At 40.6% G+C, this 26,334-nt stretch overlaps 8 protein-coding genes across 8 annotated transcripts; 4 read left to right on the forward strand and 4 right to left on the reverse strand.

Annotated features, from left to right (window-relative positions):
• Positions 1 to 397: 397 nt before the first annotated feature.
• Positions 398 to 1,381, forward strand: EAE97_010460 (uncharacterized protein; the record flags this gene model as incomplete). The annotated part of the gene is made up of 1 exon (XM_038880975.1): positions 398 to 1,381. One exon carries the CDS (start codon positions 398 to 400, stop codon positions 1,379 to 1,381), a length of 984 nt encoding a protein of 327 aa, XP_038728093.1.
• Positions 1,382 to 7,432: 6,051 nt separating this feature from the next.
• On the reverse strand, positions 7,433 to 8,398 carry EAE97_010461 (uncharacterized protein; the record flags this gene model as incomplete). Its single annotated transcript, XM_038880976.1, has 1 exon — positions 7,433 to 8,398. One exon carries the CDS (start codon positions 8,396 to 8,398, stop codon positions 7,433 to 7,435), a length of 966 nt encoding a protein of 321 aa, XP_038728094.1.
• Positions 8,399 to 8,943: 545 nt separating this feature from the next.
• On the forward strand, positions 8,944 to 11,862 carry EAE97_010462 (uncharacterized protein). Its single transcript, XM_038880977.1, has 5 exons — positions 8,944 to 10,533; positions 10,587 to 10,694; positions 10,750 to 11,009; positions 11,071 to 11,215; positions 11,284 to 11,862. The coding sequence occupies exons 1-5, from the start codon at positions 10,475 to 10,477 to the stop codon at positions 11,543 to 11,545; spliced, it is 834 nt and encodes a 277-aa protein (XP_038728095.1). The 5' UTR covers positions 8,944 to 10,474; the 3' UTR covers positions 11,546 to 11,862.
• Positions 11,863 to 12,022: 160 nt separating this feature from the next.
• EAE97_010463 (uncharacterized protein) lies at positions 12,023 to 13,054 on the reverse strand (the record flags this gene model as incomplete). The annotated part of the gene is made up of 1 exon (XM_038880978.1): positions 12,023 to 13,054. One exon carries the CDS (start codon positions 13,052 to 13,054, stop codon positions 12,023 to 12,025), a length of 1,032 nt encoding a protein of 343 aa, XP_038728096.1.
• A 1,148-nt stretch (positions 13,055 to 14,202) lies between these two features.
• On the reverse strand, positions 14,203 to 15,084 carry EAE97_010464 (uncharacterized protein; the record flags this gene model as incomplete). Its single annotated transcript, XM_038880979.1, has 3 exons — positions 14,203 to 14,425; positions 14,476 to 14,579; positions 14,626 to 15,084. 3 exons carry the CDS (start codon positions 15,082 to 15,084, stop codon positions 14,203 to 14,205), a joined length of 786 nt encoding a protein of 261 aa, XP_038728097.1.
• A 2,519-nt stretch (positions 15,085 to 17,603) lies between these two features.
• On the forward strand, positions 17,604 to 18,788 carry EAE97_010465 (uncharacterized protein; the record flags this gene model as incomplete). Its single annotated transcript, XM_038880980.1, has 4 exons — positions 17,604 to 17,708; positions 17,767 to 18,055; positions 18,114 to 18,690; positions 18,743 to 18,788. 4 exons carry the CDS (start codon positions 17,604 to 17,606, stop codon positions 18,786 to 18,788), a joined length of 1,017 nt encoding a protein of 338 aa, XP_038728098.1.
• Positions 18,789 to 20,617: 1,829 nt separating this feature from the next.
• Positions 20,618 to 22,437, forward strand: EAE97_010466 (uncharacterized protein; the record flags this gene model as incomplete). The annotated part of the gene is made up of 4 exons (XM_038880981.1): positions 20,618 to 20,908; positions 20,967 to 21,247; positions 21,306 to 21,585; positions 21,655 to 22,437. 4 exons carry the CDS (start codon positions 20,618 to 20,620, stop codon positions 22,435 to 22,437), a joined length of 1,635 nt encoding a protein of 544 aa, XP_038728099.1.
• Positions 22,438 to 22,729: 292 nt separating this feature from the next.
• Positions 22,730 to 26,182, reverse strand: EAE97_010467 (uncharacterized protein; the record flags this gene model as incomplete). Its single annotated transcript, XM_038880982.1, has 2 exons — positions 22,730 to 25,338; positions 25,387 to 26,182. The coding sequence occupies 2 exons, from the start codon at positions 26,180 to 26,182 to the stop codon at positions 22,730 to 22,732; spliced, it is 3,405 nt and encodes a 1,134-aa protein (XP_038728100.1).
• Positions 26,183 to 26,334: the final 152 nt, after the last annotated feature.

Genomic DNA, 26,334 nt, shown 5'->3' on the forward strand with positions numbered 1-26,334 from the left:
TGTCGGAAACTTTTGCTTTTCTTTTCTTGACTTGATTCAATTACTACTTCTGTGTTTCTGTTCTCTTTCAACATTGTCGCATTTCAATTTTGCATACTGTGGAAGAAATTCAGACGTGTCGGCGAGAAAATTCACTGTCATTCGTTCATGATTGTTCTTGTTGGCAATCCGCAATCCATCCCACTCACTTCCATTCATTGATTGTATCGTGGAATTCGAACGAGAGTTGTACGTTTTTTGCAGGTAACACTTTGCTTTTCGATCAAGGTGGTTCACTTTTACTTCAAATTGTTTACTTTAATATCTACTTCACACCCAGTACATACATACAAATCTCAGGTTGTACATCATATATTTGATACGCCCCTAATCACGACGACTTATACATATAAACAAGATGCGCCATCAACTTCTGATCGCATTTATTGCGCCTGCAGCATTGGCTGCAGCATCCGCACTCAAGTCTCGCGGTGAGTGTCAACAAGGATACACTCTTTGCTCTCCGGCCGGGGCGACAACTGCCACTACCCCACAAATCGGCGATTCGGATTTCGTGAATCTATTTCAAGATATCGTTCTCTCCTCGCTGCCTGCAAGCAAACGATCGCTTTCTTCCTCCTCAGAACATATTGTCGAAAAACGCGACTCGGCTTCATTATGCTGCGTTTCTTCTTTAACATGTCTCACTATGCACTCCCTAAACATCCCTTTTTGCTACGATCAATTCACAACCAATTACTATCTTCCAGATGATAGTTACGGAACTGTAGTAGGAGGATCATATAGTTCTTCTTCGGGTTCTACCGCCAATTTGGAATCGGGAGATTATACAGATAAAGATGGAACAACTGGAAATATATACAGTAGCAACAGCGCTGCCAAGCCGAATACCGCTACTCTCCCTATGCCATCCCAATTCACTGCTAGTGGAGTGGGTAGCGCTATTCCCGCATCGGTTTTAGGTGGAGTTACAATTACTTACACTACGACGCTTCCTGCCAGTACTATTCCTGCTACTACGATTCCTGCGACTACTGTTTCGGATAGCATTTCACAGCAGACAATTTCAGTTTCGACGACAATTACAACTTCAATTGGGGGAAACAAAGTTGTTAGCACGGAAGTTCAAATAGAGACCACGGAGACTACTATCCCAGGAACGACGAGGAGTGCTAGCACGAGGGCGGCGAGTACGGTCAGTGAGGTCGTGGCTACGGTTACGACAGTTGTGGCCAGTGATAGTGCTTCTGCGCTGAGTGCAAGTGCGACGGCTAGTGCGACTGGGAATAGTGGTGTGGGACGATCGCAGGCGAGGATTGGAGTTGCAGGAATTGTGGGCATGGTGGGGGTTGTTGCTTTGGTCCTATCTGTATGGGATTGAGGATCAGGATGAGGGCTACGTGTTGATGAACTCTTTGGGATGGAATGCAATGGGGAAAATAAACAAGATGCGAAATGGAAGATGATATACGGATTTGATACGATACCTCTAATGTTAATGCCGAATATGGATATAGCTTGCTTACTTATATGATAAGAGTTTGAGTGTACGCAAGCCTTTCATTCGAGATTATACATATCTTTTCTTTTTTTTCTTCTGGGGGATGCATGAGTGTTATCTGTGACATATGTGCTGTGATGTGTATCGATGATTTGAATGATCTTTCATTCCGCCTGAGGAATTCCTGCGGATCTGCAAATCGTATATATATTATTATGGAACAGCTTGGGGAATTGGAAGATGGAGTAAGTACTCGATATTTTAGAGTGAGAATAGTACACTATGGATTTCTCCACTTTTCAATTTTTAATGTTTGTGTTTGCAGGGTGCTTCGGCGGGCTGTTAAGGTAGATAGTGGTTGGTAAATGTGGTTTCGTACTGGAGTTAGGTACTCGGCTCCAATTCAATCGATAGACTTTGTTGTTTTGAGATTGATAGAGTCTTTGATGTTTTGATAGACTCGATTGCTGCTATGTATGATCTAGTCTTTGGATATGCTGCTGGTTTCCTCAATAGATTGGGCCTGGGGGGGGGTTTGCCTGAAACGCCATTTTAGCATGACGAGCTAAAAGCATCAGTAAAAGAGTTCCAGGTCGTGGTCCAAAAGATCGAACATCAGATTGAGTTTTAAATCATGTGAAGTGATTTAAGCTTGAACATATTGATGATGCAGGTGGTAGTTGAAGGTTTTTGATTGGGTGTAGTTAAACCTTAATATAGAATCGAAGCTAATGTTTAATCGTATGACTGAAGGAGTCTCTCTAATCCCATTCAAACTTCTCTGTCCCTTTGTGAATCCCTAGAGATCCTTTCTATTTTTAAGTTTCAGATTCTACATGTAATGCACACGTTCTAAAATAGTACATCCAATATCAGAACTTTCATCAGATTCAAAGATCACGTTTCAAACACATGTCCTAAAATGAAGTTCTATGCTTCTTCTCTTGGTACATATAATTATATTCGTATGTGTTCCATTCGTGTTCAATATATAGAAGAGAGACCTTCTGTTAATTTATACGCAAAACTATTGAACACGTCTCCCAGTCTAAATGGATAAGTCAAACCAAGAAACTATGATGCCCTTCAGTGCACACCGTTCGATCAATAGAAGGAGAGAAAAACTTCACCAAATTTGTATCCCTTCTGAAAAAGTTAAGCTTTTGATCTGGGAGTTTGCCATCGTTGCCGTTCCACCTCGAGTCATCGAGTTTGAAGCAAATCTTCCGAAAACTGACGGGAGAAACATACGGACCTAACTAAGAACCGGTCGTGTAACGGGGATTCACCGATATATCAATGAAGAGTTTCCAATCATAGACTACCACGGACGTCTTACTTTTCGGTGTGCCTTTTCGACCGAATTTCAACATGCCAATGAAAGCCTCCTGCTCTCTTACACGCCACCCGTATATCTTGAGAGATAGCACTAAAATCCTATCAATCTTGCTTCTCCTCTTTCCTAGAACGTCCTATTTATTAAAATCCCGAGAAAGATCTTGTTTATATCAATCGATTGAACAATACGAATAGGGATATCACCTATCGAAAGAACCCTTTCGAAGGGGCATCGGAAGAGGACAAGAGGCGGATTACTCACTTGGCCTTCAATTATGATAACCTGCACATGGAGCAAAACCCCTGGCTTCACTCTTTCACCAGATATCTGGTCCAGCATGTGGGAAATGTTCACGTAATAAATTTTCTCCTGCGTAAATCAGCTATCGAGGATTTGCAGGAAAACAAAGCTCACGGGTTAGGAACGGTGGTTTTGAACTCGAAACCACGGGATGGCGACATCCATCATCATTCGAATTCCTTTATAAATTTCTCCAAACCAGTCAAGAAGAAGAGGCGATCTTAAATCACAAGACAAAACACACACCGAAATAGAATATACCTAAACCTTTTGGAATTCTTCGTCTGTGAATCAGATTCAAACTGTTTGATTTCGCCTCTGAGACTCCTTATGTCCATCTCGATACTTAGACACAAGTATAAGTATTGTGATTCTATCTGAGCGTGTTCTTTTTCGTCCGTTACATTCTACCCGAATAGTTTTTAGTAGAAACATCAAACGGAGTCTCTCAAAAAGGTTTACTCATATTACTAGTATTTTTTATTCTGTTTAGTATAAGTCAACTACCCCACTTTCCAATCACCCCCTATTTCCGATCATTTAAAAAAATTATATTATCTATATTTAAAACTTTAATAACTCAATAATTATTGAATTTCAATAAAATCACTTATAGAATTACTTTTTATAATATTAAAACTATTATTTCTTTTAATTTTATAATCTTTTATTTCAATTTATATATATCTTATAATTCTAATTCTTATAAATTTCGAATTTAGAAATATTATAACCTTTTGCTTTTTTTTAGATAATATTTTATTTAATTGATATTTTAATTTTCTAATTTTATTCTTTATTTTTAAAAATTTATAATTTTTAATATCAAATCCTTCTATAATTTTATAAAATAATAATCTTTATATTAATAAATCAATCTTTTTTTCTTAAATTATTATATTTTTATATTTTCTAATATTGATTTCTTTTTAAAGGGTTTTTTATTAAATAAATAATAAATATATATTCTATTAAAAAATAGAATTATTATTAGATTTAGAATTAAATAATAAAATCTTTTTATTATTATTTTCAAATAAAAATCAATTTATAAAAGATTTAGTTATATTTTTGAATTAAAAATTATTAATTTACTATTTAGACTTAATATTTTGAATAATTAAACCTTTTATTCTAGTTTTCTAATAACAAAAAAGGAAATTGTACTTTCCAATTAATAAGAAATCGAATAATAAACTTAATTTATTAAATTTAATTCGATATATACTTTTTAGAAATAAAAATATAAATAAATCAAATAGTTATAATATATATAATATATATAATAAAAGAAATAAAAAATATATATTATTATTGAAATATTCTAATATAAATATTATAGTTTTATAGTTTCTATATTCATACAAAATAAGAAATCTTGAATTTTCCAATTGAATAAAGGTAATTTAAGAAATACAAATCTTTTTTAATTATTTTAAAATTATAATATCTATAATCCATTTATTTTTTATAATAATAAAGTTTTAACCCTTAAATAAAATCAAATTAATTGAAAATCATTATTATTGAATTGATTTTCCCTTATATATTATAAAGAGAATAATACTTTTTTTATTAATTGAAATATATTTTATAAAAAAAATCCAAATTCGAGATTCAGATTGTTTTTTTTGAATAAATCTTTGATTAATATTTTCTATTATTAATCCATTAAAATCTTAACTTTTTATTATACCTATTTTATTCATATTCTATTTATTAACTAACTTAATAATCTTAATTTCAAGAATTACAAGGTTTTGAAATTACTTTTTAATAATATCAGATATAATATCTAAAATTTATATAAAATCGATTTAATATTACTTTTTAATTCTAATATTAAAATATTTTCAAAAAAAGCTATATATATATTTTTTTTTTAAATAAAGGATTCTTTTTTTATATAATAAAAAAATATTTTATTATTTCTTTAATTTAATAATATATAAAGCTAATATTAAAAGCTTTTTATATTAATATTTATTTTGTTAATTGATTTTTTTAAATTAAAAATAATTTTTGAAGTATTTGAATACTTTTTTAATATAAAACTTTACTATATATTCGATTATAAAATATAATATATAAAATATTATAATTTAAACTAACTTTTTATATACTTGTTTTATTTATAATTACTTTAAAAACCTTTACAATATTTTTTTTAATATATTGATTCTTTGTATTATAATTATAATAATATCAAAATTTCAAATCAATTGATTAAAGTATTATTGAGTTATTCAAAGTATAAATTTTATAATTACTTAAAGCAATATGGTTTTTGAGGTGGTCGAAAAGTGGGGTAGTTGACTTATATCATTAAGCATTAGTTTATATATTTTGTAAGTTAACAATATTTATATGTCAGATGATGCTTATACTTAGTAAAAGTATAGACGCCTCAATACTCACTCAAAGAAGTAAAATGAGCGTCCAAGTTCCCTAATCAAGGGACAGAATTTCTTCGGAATTTGAGTTGATAGGATAGTAACGTTCACCATAATGAATATGTTATAAAGAAAGGCAAAATGATCAGCATACTTGTCGAGTAAAGGGTATAGAATGAGTAGATCAAATTGTAGTATATTTAGGCAAATTGCTGGATACTCTAGAATGAGCATCTTGAGGAGTACTAAGCCGGTATTTTTCAATCAATAGTCTTTCTCAAAAGCTACAGGAAAGAATATGAAACATATAAAAGCTCCTATCTAGTATTTTCCATATCTTCCTCTCTGCCAATTCCTCAGTATGAACTTCTAGACTCAGGAACCGTCCGATCTGAAATCATGAGTTTTTGCTAAGTGATAGTTCTAGAAGAAGGTATGAACTACAACTTGGTTTTGTTATCTAAGACATCTAGGTCTATAAAAACCCCTGATTCTATCCTCTTACCTGAATTTCGTCTCGATATCATTACTAACTTCACCTGCACTTATAGTAAGCTTGTGAGTACCAAAGAAATACATACATTCAAATACAACGCTATTATCAACATGAGATGAATATCTCTTAAGATCCTTATGTACCTAAGTAAGCATCGCTTGCTTTTGAGACCTCGGGAATACATGTAGTAACATAAACCAGCAAAGATAAATAACTCAATTACCTCCCCCACTCTAGGTCACTAAAACGGGCGTGGGGGCGGAGAAGAGATGAAGTGGATCTCTAGAAGCAACGTAGCTTAGCATGTATTGTCGTCCCCATCATAAATCCCAACAGGCGGGTATCATGGAACCTTCTGTATTCAAAAAAAAAAGTAACCGAGATACGAAACGATTTTTCCTCTCCTTCCCGATAGCTACAAACTCGCCTAACCGAGGGCGACCTCGGAAGTGTTAATCGGTAAAATCAACAGAGTGGGTCGTTCGAATCCCCGATATTGCCGCATTGACGAGCGTGACTAGACTTAGAAGAGTATAGGCATATTCTTTCCAGATGTAACAGTACGTTTTTAGTTGTTAATCGCGGATCCCGGCACATTACCAGATTACATATAGTGACCTACTCCGCACCCCACATCTGCGATACCAACACACCATCTTCTTATTTTTCTTCTAGACTATCAGAACTTTTCTGACTGTATTCTTAACAGCTCGAATCATCGAGCCTGTAGATAACGTGCGAGTCATGACAGTCACTCTTTTGACGACAACGGTAGAAAAAGATAAAACTTTGGTGGTCAGGCAGGACATCTCTCACCATTTTGCCACATCTATAGCTCTCTCATCCGCTGTAAAGGAATACACTCGCGACGCTCGATGGTCTTTTCAAGATTCGACTATGTACCTAGTTGCCACTCGGTCACAAAGCTGTTCTTCAGTTGTATATTCTCGCCATAATCCGAACCAAGTAGTAATGTAATTGTAAAACTGGCTTTCCACCCCCACGCTACCATATTCTGTATATACGGAGGGAAAAGTGGCGTGAGACCGAAATATCCTATATAGCTTCGAATGAATGTGGCATTATCCATCCGAATAAATGACAATCCAATTTTCAGGAGGTAACTTGGATGCTAACCTCCAGGGAGTATGTGACTTGAATTCTGCTCATGATCATCTAAAGACGACAGGCTCGCAAGTAAGAAGAAAGCTGAACATAAGGATACAATATATAGTAGAATTGCAAAGAATATGAGAAAGGCCTTTAGTGATTTGCATTTTAACGTTCTGTATTCTCACCAAATCGCTAGACAAATCAAGATGTTGCTCTTTCACATGTTAAGCTATTTGAGATGAAAGCGCTTCAAAAATATTTTTCTATTCCATTCCATCGACTCAATCGGACTAAAGAGTATTCTCCAACTCAAGCAATTCTGAAAACTCTTCATTCATTGCTGCCAATGCTTTCTTCTCAGGCAGTGCACATGGTTTCCTAGGTAATCCACCATATCCGTAAAACTTCTCCAATGCAACTTTCACACTAACGAAACCTCCCTTGATAGCCACCCAGTCTCCTCTGGCAACAATTGCTTGCAACTCTCTCGCTTCTACTAGCTTTCCTTCTTTGAACAATCTCATGACTTTTACACAAGCTTTTGGTGCTAAATTTGCCAATCCAGCTATGACCCCATCACCTCCTACTACCATGCTTTGCAAAATGAAATCTGCAGAACCGCCAGTGGTGAGGAAGGTTGGTTTGGCAGATGCGGCGATTCGTGCCAACTTTCCGGTATTTCCACATGTGAGTTTTACACCCACAATATTTAAATGAGCAGAAAGTGTAAGTATGACATCGGAACTAAGATCAAGTCCTCCTTGTGCGGCAGGATAGTTGTATATGATAATGGGGATTGGACTTGCATCCGCAATTTGTGTGAAAAATTCCAATATCAGTTGTGGGTTCAAGAGTGATGCGTAATAACTGGGTGGAAGAACAATTGCATAATCTCCACCTGACTCTTTAGCCTCTCTACACAATTCGAGTGTTTCCTTAACTGATTGGGTACCACAGCCTACGATAACGGGCATGGATGAGGCACCTGCTTTATCGAGAGCTTTGCGTGTAGTTAAGGTAATGAGCGAACGTTCGGAGTGAGTGAGATGAACTGCTTCTCCATTTGATCCATGGACAACAAGGCCTGCAATTCCAGAAGTGGCAAGTCTGGAAGCGTGTTTGGCGACTGCTGAGAGGTCGACTTCTTCAGATTCTAGATGGAAGAATGCAACAGTAGGAACATATATTCCTGGCACCAATGCACGATGCCCACTTGCAAAGCCATTGCCATTCGTATAGGAGTGTGAAGCAGTCATTTTTCAATTATGTTTAAAGTTCGAGATATTGCACAACGGCGAGAGAGGATGGTTTTAAGTTGATGGTCGACTAGAGAATATGAGAATGGGAATGAAACAAATTGAAGGGAAAACATCTTAAATACAAAAAGGAGTAAGTGTGAATCTTGACTCGCTTCGATAGACTGAAATATGAACTATCCATATCCCAGATCTTATTTATCACTTACGTACAAATATACTACAGTGAAAGGTCTGATCAGAAAGCATCTCAACAAACTATAATTTAGCACTGCTCCAACAAATTCCCAATATTTATAGCTCAAATATGGATGGATGTTTCAGGGGCCACTTTCCCTATACAAATATGATACCCCACGTTCGCTGCGCACGCGGAATATTCATAACAGTGGCTCGAGAGTGGATGGATATCACAGTCGCAGTTTGGAGGAAGGTAATGGATGACTTTGTTTGAGAGAGATGGGAAAAGCCTCGGTCTCAGGGATCATCATACCACCCCACAATAGATCTGCTGACCCCCACGCTAAGTGTAAATTTAGAGTTTGACGATGCGGCAGTCGAATGAAATCGTAGGAACGTCGGAGCAAGGATGGGGAGATCCACTGCAGAGCGGAATTGGCTGGGGAATATTCTAGATTTGGCCATGACAGATCATGTGAGGGTTAATGCACATAAAATCATGTAGAGAAAGAGCTTTGAGGGTCCAGGTATCATATCGAATTGTATGTTTGCCTTGGTTCTAACGCAAACAGGGGTCAAAATATTGACAAGTGACATCGTACGAGTATGAGCTATCCGCCTTCTTCGTGATGTCATCTTCACTCAGAAAGGGTCGGAAGAACTATCTTTAGTGGAAAATTTCCATACATTCCTTCTACCTCGCTCAATTAACACCCGATGTATGAATCTGATGGATACGTTGTCCGATTCCAGATTCCAGCCCTTGGAAAACACTCTAAAGAGTGTCTATATCACTTTCCGCTGTTACATATCATCGACGCATATAGCAAACGTATCCTGTGTCGTTTTAAGGTATCAGAAGAACGGTGTACCTAGGACCTCCAGATAAAATATTCCAGAACCACTTAACTATTTAGAAGGCAGCAGTAGGAATGCTACCGTGGAGTAAACAAATTAGGAAATTAGAACATACGGATATGTGAGATGAGTAAGAAGTCCATATTTCATACGAAACATATGACCAAAATAACAGCCAAAAGCGGTCAGAATGACATTCAACCTCTCCATCTAGCGTTGACGTCTACCTTCTGAAGTAAGGGCTTACTGTACTCACAAAAGACATCACAATATCTAGAGTTTTCAAATGCCTCCAAGATCAAGCTTTCACTTCGATGAAATGCTATCAGTTTCATCTGCTCTCAAGGAGACATTTTTGCCTGTTGGTAGCTACGGTGCAACTCTGAGTCCCATATATGGCCAGTACTCTGAGTAGAACGATGTGCAGTGTGAGAAATCGATTGATATTATAGATCGGTTTTTGAAAAGAAGAAAGATGCATGCCGGAGGTGCCACAACCGTCACCGATTCGCGACACCCTAGCTATGCCATCTAGAGAGGGAAAGATATAGGATCCGGAAGTGAAACGACAAGAACTGAATACAATTGTCGGCGAGTTACGCTTGAGATAAAATGCTTTTGACCTGTAGCTGGCGGTGGCGTATGAAAGTGTGGCGAGGCATTTCCAAGCACTATTTTCTTTTTGCGATACCTGTCCAAAGCTCTCAAAACGAAGCTCATGAACCTAGGTTTGAAAATTAGACTGCTAAATATGAGAGAAAAAGAGCCTTACTTTGATAGTGTATATTGTACTACTTGCTACGCATTGTTGCATTGAGGTATGTAATACAATAAGTAAGTAGTGTTGTGTTCGAGACTTATAGTATCGAAGCAAGGATACGCACCTGCCCACCTCGGGTAACATATGACTACGACTAGTCATTGATATCGATGTCAATTTATTGACAGCTCAACCTGGTAGTGGAACAGTCAAAATTTCTTGATCTATTCAATCTCACTTGCTCAAAATCTCCTGTTACCAAAACAACGAACGATAGGATGACTTCAGCCGCTCAAGAAGAGTATGTCCTTGAGCGAAGTCTGCTGGGTTCTTCCCGGTTAGTCTGAATCTTGAGACTCCAACTTTGCTCTCACACACTGACTGATCAAGTCTCTATGTCCAATATTGGCTCTGGCAAAGACTACTCGGGCATCTTTTACATCCCAGCATCCCAATCAAGCAAGACATCAAGATTGCTGACATAGCATGTGGAACTGGGTAAGCGCTCTTGTGTGTCGAAGATTCTACATGTACGAAGTTAATGTTGCTGGAGAATCTGGCTCATAGATTTAGCAAAAGAGCTTGCAAAATCAAAGACGAACGCACAACTAGACGGTTTCGATATCTCAACTAATCAATATCCTCATTCAGCACTTCTCCCTCCAAATGTGAAACTAGATATTTTAGATATTTTCAAACCTGTTCCGGAGCGATTGAGGGGCCAGTACGATGTGGTTCACATAAGTCTTCTCTGTGTCGTGATCCCTGGAGGAGATCCAAGACATGTTTTAGACAATGTGTTGACATTGCTAAGTTCGTTACTTTTCTGAAGGGGGACATACTGTGAAAAGTGAACTGATATTGTCGTTTTTAGGACCAGGTGGATACATCCAGTGGAAAGAAGTGGATTTCAGCATGATGGCATGCAAAGCTGCTACCCCGGACTTATCAACCAGCAACCTTAAAGAGTTGGTGAGATGGATGTATGAAGTTCCTTTGAAGAAGTTCACCAGTTTTGAGTACCATTTCCATCTTCTTTCTCCCTCTTGAGCAGTATGCTACTAGACTGTATCCTAACATGCCGTAGGTGGATACGCCAACTCAGTTTCATCTTCCAGGAACGAGGAATAACAGTTCTGGATAGCCAACTTCTCGAACCCGAGGTCGATATTGCTTGTGCATGGACTTCAATGCATATGAATGGCATAAAAGAATTGGCAAATATTGCAGGAGGAGGGTCGAGAGATGTATTGGAAAAGTATGGACAGGCGGCTCTGGAGGTACAGAAAGGTGCTTATATAAGTATGATGTTGGTCAATGCTGTTGGCAGAAAGCCTGGGGGCGACTGAGATGTTTCATTTGGAGAATCATTTGTCTTCTCGTCCGATGATAACAGCACAGAGGTTTAGGTATTAAAGGTTTCCGATACTGAGTTAGAAAACAGAGCTTGCCGATTGCCGTTGCCTTTCTGTTCATTTTTCCAAAACTCTTCGAATGTTCTCAGAGGACAGATCCATGACAATTTAATTCGGCAGCGTTTGACTACTTGGCTCCTGTCCTACTCTGTGCCGAGATACGAACAGCGTATCATTACAAAATGCTGGACGAATAGTACACGATGTTTTTGGAGAACTGCGTGCATGTATGGGTGATACCATCATACTTGAGCGAAAGTAGTCGATATGACATTCTGAGCGATCACATATACCAAAAATACATTAGCTATTTCCTCTATAATACGATTTTTATGCTGCATCCGATAGATAAAAACACCTGACAAATATCCACTGCTCAAAATTGACGCCCAATGTCACCCACTGTTGAACTCACAGAAGAGACATCTTTTTCTCGTCCCACCTCTTATCTAAATCCATCTCTTCAAAATCATTCCCATTCCTCTCTATTGTCCTCTCTCCATCGCCAAACTTATCCTTCAGAATTCTATCATAAGCCACCCAAACGAATCTAAATAACGTGCGCATCGCGTTAGCTAGCCAATCCGGGAGCTTGCCATTCTTGTCTGCAAAAATCTTCCCCAGTCCAAACAGCGTCAGGATAACAGGCACTATAAAAGTCATGATGAGGATCTGCGCTGTTTTCTGTCTTATTGTCGTGACTGTATACGATCTAATGCCATGCAAGTAATCGACATATTCCTCCGGTAAATTATGCTCCTCCGCTCCATCTGTTATTAACTTTAGATATCGTGCAGATGGTTGCGCATAGTTTGGATCCGGGCGAACAATACGGTTCGCATCTTCGCTGTTGAACGGACAGAGTAAAGTGTATGCCTGAAATGGTATGCTACTAGGATTTGGATCCACAGTCTTGCTACCTTTCGGAAGAACAAAACATTCCACGATTTCTTCTTTATATGATGAGCCACCTCCTTCGGTAGCTATTATAGTCCTATAGTCCTCACGAGTCACCTCGTAGACTACACCAACCAATCCCTTATGCCATCTTGTCTTGTGGTAATCTTTTGTCCGAGGAGAATTTGATTGGTCTTTCTTATATTGACAATTTGCGAAACAAGGTTCCGTGTAGGGTATCCCGCATAAATCGAATGTGAGATCGATTGCAGGAACATGAACATTGACCGCGCTCAAGGGTTTAATGCCGCGTTTCCCCTTGAAGGTCTCGGCAGAGAGATTAGAGCCATAGGCTAGATAGAGGACGGTCTTTGCCTCTTCTCGGTCGTCTATCTCTGGTGAAAGCAGCGGCACAGCACTTGATTCCAACCGCGAAGTCGAAGTTTGGGGCACTTTAACTGGTTTAGAAGCAATTACTGGTGGTTTGGGAGTGTATAGGTCCCAGAATCTTTGCGGTGCCGCGCATTGTTTCTCGTCGGGCTGCATGATGAGTAAAGATGTATCAAGTTCAGGGCAAGAGATTGGTCCGCTAGTAATGAACGCAATTGAAGCATGAAATGACGAATTTATAGACTTGAAGAAATAGTACCTACTGAACCCTACCTCTATGCTTATCAAGCTTCTCCAGTATGAATCAAATTGTTGAAGTTTCCACGACCGCTCTTCCGCCGTTAGTTGGCCTGCTCGGACTTCGAAAGTGCCCGATTCCCGAATTCTAGAGCCGCTTTAAGTTCGTCACAGCGTATTTAAAGCGGCGCTAACCAAGCTCTCGAACCTAGACCTACGATCCCTTGCAAAATATCCCTGGGAATTGAACCAGAGCAGCTTTTCGCATCCAATGATACCCCGGCACTTCGTACTGGTATGCGGAGGTTGTGCACTCGAAACAATTCTTGCGATTCACCGTCGGTAGTCAGCCACGCAATGCTCAGCAGCTTGGGATATGTGCACCGTATTAATGTAAGCTTCGGAGATGATGACTCTTTGAATAACGCATAATTTGCTGGATGGGCTTTCTTTGGGGTTATATATCGGGTTGGGCGATTTGATGATATATAATATCGTATATTCGTCAGTCAAATATAATATGTAATATCAGTCAAATTGTATTATTTTTACTGTAGAAAGTGGGGATTTTGAAGATTTTTTTTGGCTTTAATAGGCTAATGGCTATTGCTTTTAGTACAAATTTTATTGATTTTGTATTATATAAGATTGATAAAGAAATCACATGATTAGCACTAGTGCACCTGACTTTTTGGTCTAATTATACACTAAATTGAAAATTAGAACCCATTAAAAACTTTTTCCAAGAATGACCCACTTTCATTCATCCTGATGATTTTATTAGCCAAAAAACACGTGCATAAGCTTGGCATAATATTTTATATGCCTCAAAAAGCATGATAATATGAAATTATATAATCGACCCCCAAATTATATAATTCGCCCATCCCTAGTTATATAGAAAAGGCAGAATCCACACTGTGGGTATCGCCCCAGTAAGTAAATTGGTAACAGACACAGGGAAAGGAGGCTGGGCTAGCTCTGAAGACTATGAAATATATATCATGAAAGAAGGGCGAATTCTGTTTGGTCGATAGAGGCAATTGTTTCAAGTCCTCTAATAGTAATCAGTTAAGCTCTCCTCCTGCCTGTCGAATGAAACCAGCTACTGTCTCTGGCTGTACAAGATATGGACAATGACCTGTCTCTATTTCAAACACCATCTCAATATTTGCTTCCTTTACGATCTGCCGGACTTGCTTCAACGGAATGCTTTTGTCTTGCAGTGGCATGATATACGCCGACGGTATGTGTTTCCAAGCTTCGTAGGTCAATGGAGACATCTCAACTCTAAATAGTGCGTCAGTGAGAGTACCCTTACATCTAGCCATCTCACTCACCCTAGCGAAAGCGAGGTCAACTTGCTGCTCCAGTATTTTGCATCTTCTCCAGAGAGATCATTATAAAATCTCGTGTCGCCGTCAGTGATAGTCGAAGTGCCATCCTAGCCAGGACGTTAGCATTATCTTTGAAGATATATCAAAACATACCCCAGCAAAGACGTGAAAGCTCTGATCCTGATCAATCACAAAATCCGGATCCAAATCAGGACTCGAAACCACGCCTTGAAACGTTTCAAATATAGTCTTCCCTACATTGGGTAATAGAATGCCAATATAAATGACTCTCACTATCCCGCCATTCTTGTCCTCAGCTTGGCGTTCCTTTTTACCCAAGTCACGGCAAGCTTCGCTGCCGCTAACGCTTCCACCGGAGTGCATCACCACCATGACTTCCTTACCCTCATCGGCTAATTCGGTAATGATCTTGCGGATTGCGGCCACATCTTGTGAGAAGTCAGGGTGCCCGGGGTGAGCGCCTGCACTGGGTAAATTGACCAGAACAGAGTGATAGCCCTCCTTTTCCAAAACCTTGGCGAGAGGTGTAAATCCTTCTGGAGTATGCCAGAAGCCTGGAATGAAAACTATTGTAGGTTTAGAATTGACCATGATTGCAAATTTTTGGAATAGAATGATTGAAAAGCTCGATTTGACTGCAAATCTGGCATACTGAGTCTCCTGCCCTCTACTTATGCAAGAGCTCAACCGACCAGCTGCTTGCTACAGGTATCTTCGTTAACTGTGATTCAGAGCGGTAGGATGCATTGTGAGTCCGATGTTCCGGGCTGATTAGTGGGTTGAATGTGAAATCCAATAGAACTCTTCAGTCAGCTTACACAGAGCATCTTGCAGGGGGAGTTAAGATAGGTCAAGACATGGCATAGCATGATTTGAGAGTTGGCCGTACTAACATTCTTTCAAGTCTGCAAAAATTGGGGTGGGGTTTGATAAAATCCCAGCAATGCGGTACATTTTACTACCCCGTGAACAAGTAAGGTCTGAAATTTCCGTCTCCGCCTAGACCTGATAGCATGCAGCAAATCTTACGTACATCAGACCCACTGTCAGCGGCCTCCTTACTGACAATACTGTCGCTATTACTTCTTGACCGTTGGCTATATACTTGGAAGGGCAGTTGTCAACAACCCTCCGATGAGATTGGTTGAGTTACGAGCCCTGATGATTTGACTTGGTTCCCTACTCTTGTCAAATGCGAGTACTGACTTTCGAAAGAATTTATAGGTAGTGATTATCTACCTGATGACCGTTGATAATGCTTTCCGGAACGGTTATGGCGAGGTACTTGATGGTTAGGATCCTACAAATTTTACGAGAATGATACTCATCTCAATCTTTCTCAACCCCTCAGAACCACTCCGAAGTAGAATTGCTTGAAAAACTTGGGGGTATATGCAATGGGTCGGCTTGACTTTTCTTTGAGGATGCAAACCAGAGTTGAAGATATATCGACAAAAGGCTATCAAATCATCTGAGGCATTCACATCAAAAATTCAATATAAATGCATTGTGAGTATTGAAAGGCGAGACGGTAATTCAACTCGTTTGTGATCCTTAATCGGGGTTCAATAGTACTTATCTGGCCCTTCACCAGTTTTATAACTGTACCATACATTGTAAGACTGATTCGGGCAGTGTTTGTGCGATATCTCTCATCCATGTGTTGCATTTGTGCGAAATTTGGAGTTGATTACTCAATTAAAAGATTAAATGTTGATTCCTAGACCCTAATCTTCATCTAATACATTCACTTGAATGCGTCAGTCGGGGAAAATCATGACAGCCCATCCCCCATACTTCATTTGCGGGTGACAGAAATGCATGAACGTGTCGGATCGGTCCGGAGGAACACTCCACGTATCAATGAGATAGCATCTTCGGGCTGTGTTGGCTTCTAACTTGGCCACTGCATTGGATCGTGAAGACTGCACATATTCGAACGCAGCCTCGCCCAGCCTTTGCCTATCCGCTCATAAAACCACTATGTTCTGATCATGTGCATTTGGATATAACTTATCTCAGCTGTCCCTTACCACATATTCGGTGCTACAAATATTCCACGACTCTTTTGCAAAATCGTCCACACAAAACCAGCCTTTCCAAATCGGACAATGCATGGGGATTGGCCTTTAAATAGCCTCGTATAACTACATAGTTATCGAAATGACTAGAGAAATAGGTGCGATACTCAGGATGAACCCCTCACGAGGATGAGATGGCTGAAGTTCAAGATATATCTTCTCGTTACCTCATGCATTGAAGCCATTATCGAGTGCAAAGCCGATTGTACGCCCGCAAATGTTCGAGCGCTTGCCGCCCACGTTCACTCGAATCACTACCGAGCCGCCCCGATATCAAGTGGCTTTACATGCCGGTGGTATGATCATTTTGCCATATAGCGTGAAAACACTTGCGGCTGTTAACACATGATATGGTGAAACCCTCATTCCCAGAGCAGTGTTGTGTCACTAAGAGAACAACTTAAAATGACCCTCGTCATGGGAATCTTCCTTGAGTCAAATTCACTCAAGAAATAAGATATGACCAGGGCTAGAGCAATCGTTGGTCTGGTAATAACAGCGTTCTATACATGATTTGGTTTGACAGACGACCTGGTCGACCAGATGGTAGGATGGATTTTAGCTTCATTGGAAATCGATGAAGGGTATTTCGAGGCTTAGAAAAGTTTCCAAAGGAAAGGGAAACCTCATTCAACGAAGGTAGTGCGAAAGTCTCTGCTTGTCTTTGAAGTTGTGGTATATTTTATGGTTAGATGGACGTGGCTATCAGTCAAGAGAATTTCATGTAAGCAGATTAAGCAAGAGTCAAAGAGTTACAAGAAAAAAACGTAGCTGTATAGTGGAGACACTAAACGAATTGATTATCAGCATTTTATATTAAACGTCAGCTTCGAGTCGTGAAACAGATATGTCCATTTCAGTTGCCTTGACTGATTGAACAAATTCCGAATTACTGGTATGTCAAGACCAAGTCCGATGGTGATTTGTCAGCAACTTTCCCGAGGTGGGGTATTCTCTTAAGCTTGGTAGACTTGTTATTCGAGGTCACAATAATCTACACTTTTAGCAAAATAACATACCTTTTTAATCATGGCTCTCGTATCTGGACCGGGACGAGCAGGTTCTGCCAGTCTGCCAGAGGAGCTTCAGCTCGCTATCGAGTCCCATGTAAAATATATACAGAGTCTCGACTCCGTAGGTATCCACCCTCCTCGAATCTCCATCTGCACTTGTTGACATCTCCTGCTTGTAGCGCAAAGATGAGCTCGAATATTGGCACACCGAACATTTGCGAATAAACGGACTCTACTGGGGGCTGACTGCACTTCATCTACTTGGTCGACCTGATGCGCTGCCGAGACGGGAAACAATTGATTTCATTTTAAGCTGCCAGCACAAAAATGGTGGTTTTGGAGCTGCTCCAGGCCATGATGCACATTTACTATATACAGTTAGTGCCGTGCAGTCATTAGTGATGGTAGATGCGGTAGATGATCTCGAGCAGAACTTGGATGGTAAGGGAAAAGATTTAGTTGGGAAATGTGAGTGTCTTCATATAGTCGATTCGAGGCGGCTACCATTAATGCTTCCAATGTGCAGATCTTGCGGATCTACAGAATAAGAAAACGGGAACCTTTGCTGGGGATGAATGGGGCGAGGAAGACACTAGATTCCTCTATGCGGCGTTCAATGCACTTTCACTGCTAAATTCCCTACACTTGGTGGATGTCAATAAGGCAGTGGACTACATTATCTCGTGTGCGAATTTTGATGGAGGTTATGGGGTTAGCCCTGGAGCTGAATCTCATTCGGGACAAATATTTGCATGTTTGGGTGCATTATCAATTGCGAAGCGCCTCGATGTGGTTAATATTGATAAGCTGGGTAGATGGCTGAGTGAGAGGCAACTCGAGTGCGGCGGACTGAATGGCAGACCCGAGAAAAAAGAAGATGTTTGTTACAGCTGGTGGGTTGCAACGAGTCTAGCTATGATTGGGAGGCTACACTGGATTGATGGAGAGAAACTCACCAACTTCATCCTGAAGTGTCAGGACACAGAGGAAGGTGGCTTCGCCGATAGACCAGGTGATATGGTCGATGTCTTCCACACCTGCTTCGGCGTTGCCGGCTTGTCTCTTCTAGATTTCCCTGGTGTCGAAGAGGTCGATCCTATGTAGTGAGTTTCCAGATCGTTGTCATTTTTACCTTCACCGGCTGACCTCTTTTAGTTGTATGCCGAAGCGAATAACTGAGCGAGTGCTAGGGCAATCCTAAGATATCCCTGCATTAATGACATTATGAATTATGAGTTGGGTGAGAGTATTCCCATTGATCTGTCCATCAGACTTTTGTAACTTTGGGTGGCTTCGGTAAGTGGAAAGAAGTGTCTCGTAGGTTCCACTTTTCACATAAATCCATCGATACTCAACGTCCGACCTGACGACGTAAGTTAGTCAAGCAACATAACCTTTTTATTGGCGATTCCTTATTGTAGCAAAGTATTCACTTCATTCAACTCCTGCCATCTAATAACCTTATATCGAGTAAAAAGTGGTATCAGGATACAAGGCAGGAGAATAACAATTCATTTACTATGAGGTGCTTATGGCTTAATCGTAGCATAAACACTCAAATGTCAATGGCACATGATATTGAAGAAACATGATGAGGGACTCAATAAAAATTTATACCTTGAATACTTTTCATCATCTATTTATTATCTGTAGAGTTGTGATTCAGCTGGAATCGAAGGTAAAGTGAAGCGTTGAGCAAGAATGAGAGAAAAGAATTGGCTAGTGACATGAGAAATTATGGAAGTGCCACTGTAATCCAAGCGAGATGCGGTCTCATGTGTGGTCATTCTCACCACAGAGGGAGACGTGTGAAAGGCTCCCCTAGTATTTATATTTCCAATCAGTTGGCAGAAATTGAGCACCACCATTATCACAGGAACTTTCTCGAGTAGTTTACTTGTGGTTTCAAACGTGTCTCGAAACACCCATAACAATGGGGACGAGAGGGATGATAGCAAACAGAAACAATACTTCAAGTATTGTTTATTGAGCCAGAGTTGTTGAGACAGGTTAGGACATAATAAAGACATAACAAGGAGACATGTCGTTGTCCTCGACTTGAATTGTTCAACATCTCGACTTGAAACATGAGTTTCAACCAGAACGACTCTAGGTATCCATTCCATGACAACGTCATAAAGATAAACTCCAACAAACTGTCCTATATTTCCTATTGCTTCCTATTTGTTAAATTCTCAATTCGAATTCACGTCTTCGAAGTAACAGGAACAGAACAGTGGTCTACGATCCTGCTACAGTAGAACTCGAGAGCTTTCACCATCTAAAAACAATCAAATTTCCGGCCTTGACCTTTATCTCTTCATTATCTTCATTCTTTTCATAATCAATCATATAAATTACAACAGGCCAATACTCATAAATATACCTTGATATTCTTTTCCCCAGTTCAGTCCCAACTCCATTGCGAAACTCATATTGATCCGATATAGCAAGTACTTTTTGAACGTGATTGCCTCTTCCGGAATTTTCAATACTCTACTAAACCAACTACCAACGCACCTTCTGCATTTCTTCTTTATCATAAATCATAATTCTCGGTCGTTGTCACCTCTTCTTCCTTCCGTCGATCATCACTCTTCGTCGTATGCAAGTCCTTTCTCAATTGTCCTATCTTGAGGAAGCCATCTTCTTCACACAAATTTGGAGAAGTAATCGACGACTTGCTACCTTTGCTCATTCCCATCGACGACTAAAAGCTGGAGCATTTATTAAGAAAAATCTGTAAGTTTTGATCCCGCTCAACCTTTTCACATAATGCAATACCCTTGAGTTACACCAATTGCTTCTTCGAGTCCAAATATACTGTTAATGGCATAGAATGCAAGGACAGTTGCTCCTCTTGTACAAAATTGGCTTGGCTTCTGCGGTTTCCTCCATTGAAACCGCAGAGGAAGGTATCTGCAGAAATTCTCTCGTTCTTTTTTTGGAGACCTGACATTATCCGTGTACCTTCAATTTCTGTGCAAGCACACAATTACTAACGAATTTGGATGGATAGCTGCTACCAGAATGTCGAAGAACCACACCAATATACCACTGCACTGCAGTATTTGCCCAAAGAATCCTCAATTCTCCGATGTATCTCATCTCCTCACCCATACATCTTCCAAAGCCCATTTATCCAATTATTTTAAGCTTAAAATTCGAGCTGCGTCGGAATTGACAGCAAAGATTCAACTGGACAATTTCGAAGATTGGTACGACAACTATGATCTCGAACGATTACTATCCGAGAGACTTGCCTCAAAAGATCAGAAGAAAGCTGCCAAGGATAAGAAGACCAGGAACAGCAAGGCATTGGTAATCCTTTTTTTTACGAATGGAAGCTGCTCGATTGTACTAACAGTAACCAAAACAGCCCGGGCAAACGAGAATCAAGAAAGAAAAAGACAATATCCTCGACAACGAGGCCAATTTGGCACCCATGTTTCGAGCTCCTGTTCCAAGAATGCATCTTTGGCCAACTGCAACAAACAACAGTATCAATAACAATACATCTACATCCAATTCTAACTCTGAAATGGGAAGTGAGTGGGAGCATAGTGCTGTGTATGCAACACCCACCTCTCGGCGTCAGATTCCAGGCTATACACTTCAAAAAACACCCTCGGCAGTAGGAACTGTATCGGATACCACCAAGTAAGCCAACCATCTGTCTCATCGTAGAAAATCATTATGCTAACTCAGGTTTGTATAGTCTCACTACGCCGTTGAAGGAGGAGGCAGATGCTGAAATTACTGAGAAGCTTTCCGACAGTGCAAAATTAAAGGGTGTATTCTGGCCTGGCATGGATCTCTTCGATTCTGCCACTGCCGAAATGAAGCGAATGCGAAATCAGAGAAAAGATGGCTCAATTCTTGAATTGATGATGGCTGCTTCTGCGGAGGTTCAACCCACTGAAGTTTCCTACCACCCAGATGGGGCATTCCGAACTTCCAGACATATTTTCGGTCCTCTTTCGACCGAGACTAGTCCTGTACGTTGTTTAAGATCATGGCTAATTTGGTTATGTTGCAACATCACATACTGATATCAAATCGCTTAGATTCGCGACCCCACTCCAAAGAAACGAAGAACTCGCAAAGCGGCCTTGGCAGATGTTAGCGTCAATGTACCCCGTCTCAGAGCCGGTCGACCACCAAGAAACTTGGCTAGAAGTCCTGAGAAGCGACAAGTATCCGCTAGAACACGTCAGCCTGCTGGTCAACTTGCCTTGCAATCGACACCCACACTCAACCCATTGGCATTCGGCGCTCGATTCACTCCAAGCAATGAGGAAGATGAGGAGTTTAGAATGACAATGGAAGAGATGGGGGCCAAGAAGCGTTCTTTTAACGTTTTTCAGGATGCCCCTGAGGTTAGCCCAGGTCGTACAGAAAGCCCGTTAGAAGACCATAGGTTCGACTTCTCGGATGGTGTCTCAACCAGCTTCACAAACGTAGATATCGGTAACCAGATTTCTCCCACACCAGTTGTTAAACCAACTGCAATGCGTATGTTCTCTAAAGACAACGGCCAATCTGATATCCATGTCCGACGAACTGTTTCGACTCCTCACCACGGTTTGCCAGCTCAAATGTTCTTTGATAATTCATCAATGTACAACCCACTCTACAATCATCACCCTCGATCTTTCTCATATGGGGGTGATCACTCGGATTTCTCCCAAATGAGCCAGGAAAATAAGCCAATGAATGCTTTCGGTCAAGCTTTTCATGGCAACTTGAGCTCGGTCAGCCATGGTTCACGTTTACCTAGCAACCATTTACAACTTTCAGACCCACTCACCAATGCTGCAAATATCAACATGCTACATTTTGGTATGTGATCTTGGGATTTTCTACTTTTTATAACGTTTCAAACGCCATGACCTCATACATTACCGCATGAAGGCGTTTTGACTTTCGAATAAGATTTGTTATGGCAGACCATTGTTGTGGTCGAATTTTTATCGGAGGAGGCATATTATATACGAAAGTCGTTCTTTCTTTTCTTTTTTTTTAAAGACATTCTACAATTATTTTAAGTGAAAATGAGGCGTTAAAGAGCTGGTCACGGTGCGCGGGTATGCTGGTTCTGCATTGCTATCTAATCTTTTGACTTGGTATCATATATTTATTTTACAACTGCTCCATACCGATCATAAGCTGATCTAGCTGATCGGTACCATTCTCTAGTACTTCCGAAATCATATTAGACAGTCCCAATAACTTTTTCTGTTTCACTTGTGTCTCCAGCTCTCGTGATTTGGATGCGGCAGTGTCAAGTACTGATTTCGGAACACGCGCTAACCGAGCCACATTCAAGCCATAAGATCTATGTGCAACCCCTTCACCGACTTCGTATAGAAACGTTATCTCCTCGTCAACATCATCGTTATCCATATCCGTATCAGCATTAGAAACTCGCTTTCCATTTCTCTCGGCGGTGAATTTCATATGCACATTTCTCAGCTCTTTTCCCTTTTCAAATCCTCTTGCAACACTGGCCAAAGTCTGATAATGCGTAATAAATAAGCACAAACACTTGGTCTCCCTAACAATCCAATCCAAGACCGCTTCTGCGATTGCAACTCCATCATGCGTACTAGTTCCTCGTCCCAATTCATCTAAAATAACGAGAGATCTAGGACCCGCTGATTTCAGTATCGATGCTGTTTCAGAAAGCTCAACCATAAATGTAGATTGTGCAGCGAATAATGAGTCATAAGCTCCCATTCGTGTGTAGACACCATCTAGAAGACCCAGTCTGGCTGATTCAGCAGGCACGTAAGAGCCGATTTGCGCGAGGATAGATATCAATGCTACTTGACGCACGTATGAAGACTTACCACCCATATTTGGGCCGGTTAATAGAAGGGCGCGTGTATGATCCGGAGAGGTGGAGAGAGATGTGTCGTTGGGGATATAGGTGGAGGGGAGGAGTTGTTCGACCATGGGGTGGCGGCCGCCAATGACGGAGATTTCGGTTGAGGAAGTGAAGGTAGGTTTGCAGTACCCCGGAAGGGAAGCCACGCTTGCGAGGGAGAGGAGACAGTCTAGGGTAGCGAGGTGAGAAATGGTATCGCGTATTAGGGCGTAGTGGGTGGATATTTCGGTGAGGAAAGTGGAGAATGCAGCATCACAGGCGGAAGAGAGAGATTCTTTATGTTGATCACGTTCGCGGAGGAATTTGATGACCTCGGGGGTGTGAAAACGAGACATCTTTTTTGTGCCTGAGATCTTGGCCCAGGAAGCGGGCACATGTTTGAGATCGGTGTTAGGGACTTCGATGAGGTATTCAATACCAGCGATGGTGACATATGTGACAGGGGTCTTCTTTGACAGTTTGGTAGCAGCTACCATGCGGTGCGCCTCGAGATCTTGTTCGACAGCTCCGATGCCGCATTTATGATCACCAATTGCTTCAGTTTCATAATGTTCTAAAAAGAATGCATATTTGTCATCATTGCGGGCGGCTTGGGCGTTGATCCTGTCGAGGAAGGATATCACTATTTCGCCAATTGCAGGAAGAGATGCAACCGCTTCATTGAGGATGCTCGAGTCGAAGCCTGCATCCGAGGGTGTTTTGACATGTGCAAATTCATTCGCAATTCTTTGCATTGTCTGGAGAACTGTGAGGAGCTCCGGTCGTGTACATTTGCCATAGTATATGCGAAGTAAACTCCGCTCTAAATCTGATCTAACTTCCCGAAGGGTGGCATTTAGTTTGTCTACTTTTGGGGTATTTGCGTTGTCTTTCAGTTCTTCCACTGCAGCGACTCTCTCTTCCAAGCGCTGCTTATCAAGAAGAGGTCGTCCAACCCATTTTCGAAGCAGTCTTTGACCGAATTTTGTTTGAGTTTTATCCAGCGTCCAAAAAAGACTTCCTTTTTCAGTGAAGTCTGTTTGGTTGGTGTAAATCTCGAGGCTCGTGAGGGTGTTCCCATTTAATAACATATGAGATCGAGCACTGAATGATTGGAAGTACTTGGTGAGATCAAACACATGTTCCAATCCGTATTCAGTCATATGAGTAATCATGGCAGATAGACAAATTGTAACCGGCTCAGTAAGTTTCAAAACTTTCTCTAAAAGCTCCTGTTCTCGAGTATTGTTGCTGCTCTGATGGGCTTTCAATTTGTCCGCATAGAATTGGGCCACATGAGAATAAGATTCGGCAGCCATAGTTTTTGACTTTCCAACACGCTCAACTCTTATTCTATCGCCAAAAACATTAGTACTACTGCCCGCAAGATGTTGTACAAGCTTGTCGGTAGCCTTCGTAAGTTCCCCAACTATGAGCAATTCGCAAGGTGCAATATGTAATAATCGTGTCTCAATTTCGCCCCGCATGAAACCATCCTCGAAGTTATCATATATGACATCTCCAGTGGCAGGTTGAACAGCCAATACACCAACTTCGACTTTTTCGTCTGTTCCCCAACCTTTAGCTTTCGTCTCTGTTATGCAGAGAAGATAACCTGTTGCGGGAGCACCACCAGACGGTGCATCGGTCGAGTCTAATCCATCAATATCATCAATGTATGTGCCTTTAGTGTAAACATTCGTGAGCTTCCTGACGAAAGGAGCATTTCGATTATCCCCTGCCTTCTTCAATGCAGCTGTCTCCGTTTGTCGAACAATACCAATTTTGTGGCCCGCAGCAACGAGTCTCTTTGCGTGGACCGGGAGTCGATGAACTGGAATACTTGCAGATGCAAAGTAATTAAGATGCGATTCCGAAGGATCTAGTTCGCGTCAGAAACATCAAGTAGATTCAAGAACAAATAGCTTACGTTCATCAAACCTAAATTTGCCCGGTATGCACACAATACTGAGCACTTTTGCTGCTGTTCTTGCATCTTCGCCAAAGAATTTAAATTTGTAGCCAACTTCCACAATCAATAGAGTATCCATATGTTTGCGCTTAATGTCGATAACTTGTAACTCCATAGGAGTCAATTTACCCGTCTTTGCACCCTTCTTCTTATTTTTCACAGGGGCAGGCGCTTCATCTTCATCTTCCCCTTCTTCGTCTCCCACTTCTAAAACTGCGTCGTCTTCATGTATAATTCGCCTGAGACTATCTGGATGTCCCAATTTCTTGACAAACTTCTTGTGCAACTCGACTTTCCGCGCTTTCTCCGATTCGTCTTCAGGTTCCTCCTCGATTGAACGTTCTGTGGCTCCTTGGCTTGACCCTGAAAACATGTATTTATTGGTTCGCAGTAATGGCTTTGACTTGCCTCGTGTTAAGCTAGAGGATGTCTTTCGAGAATCGGCGGCTGGCAGAGCATAACTTTCGTCATCTTCCTCCTCGACTTCAACACTTTTTGCTCCTTTGGATGGTCTTTTCTTTGCTCTGGTGTTCCCACCAGTTTCATCTTCTTCTAGAACTCTCTTCAAACGATTTTCGGTGATTTGTGCTGCTTCATCAGTTCTCTCGTTGCTATCAGCGTCATACAGATTTCCTGGGGCTTTAGTAGCAAGTGGCGAGCTTGAATCCTGGGGTTTTTGACTAGATTTTGGAGTAAAGAAACTAGATATTGATTTCTGCGTCTTAGCTGGAGTTGAATTTGGTTTGACCATCATTGCAGGGTCCCAAGAGATTTCGTTGGAATGGAGGGAATTAATTTGAAGTAGGAATTGATATCAAGGAGACGCGACGACGCGACAGGCGTAAAGTGGATTACATAATCAGTACACCCACTAATACACCAATAGTTTCCATACAACATTTTCCC

Source organism: Botrytis byssoidea (assembly GCF_014898295.1).
Source record: "Botrytis byssoidea strain MUCL 94 chromosome Unknown BBYS_028, whole genome shotgun sequence".
NCBI classification, from domain to species: domain Eukaryota; kingdom Fungi; phylum Ascomycota; class Leotiomycetes; order Helotiales; family Sclerotiniaceae; genus Botrytis; species Botrytis byssoidea.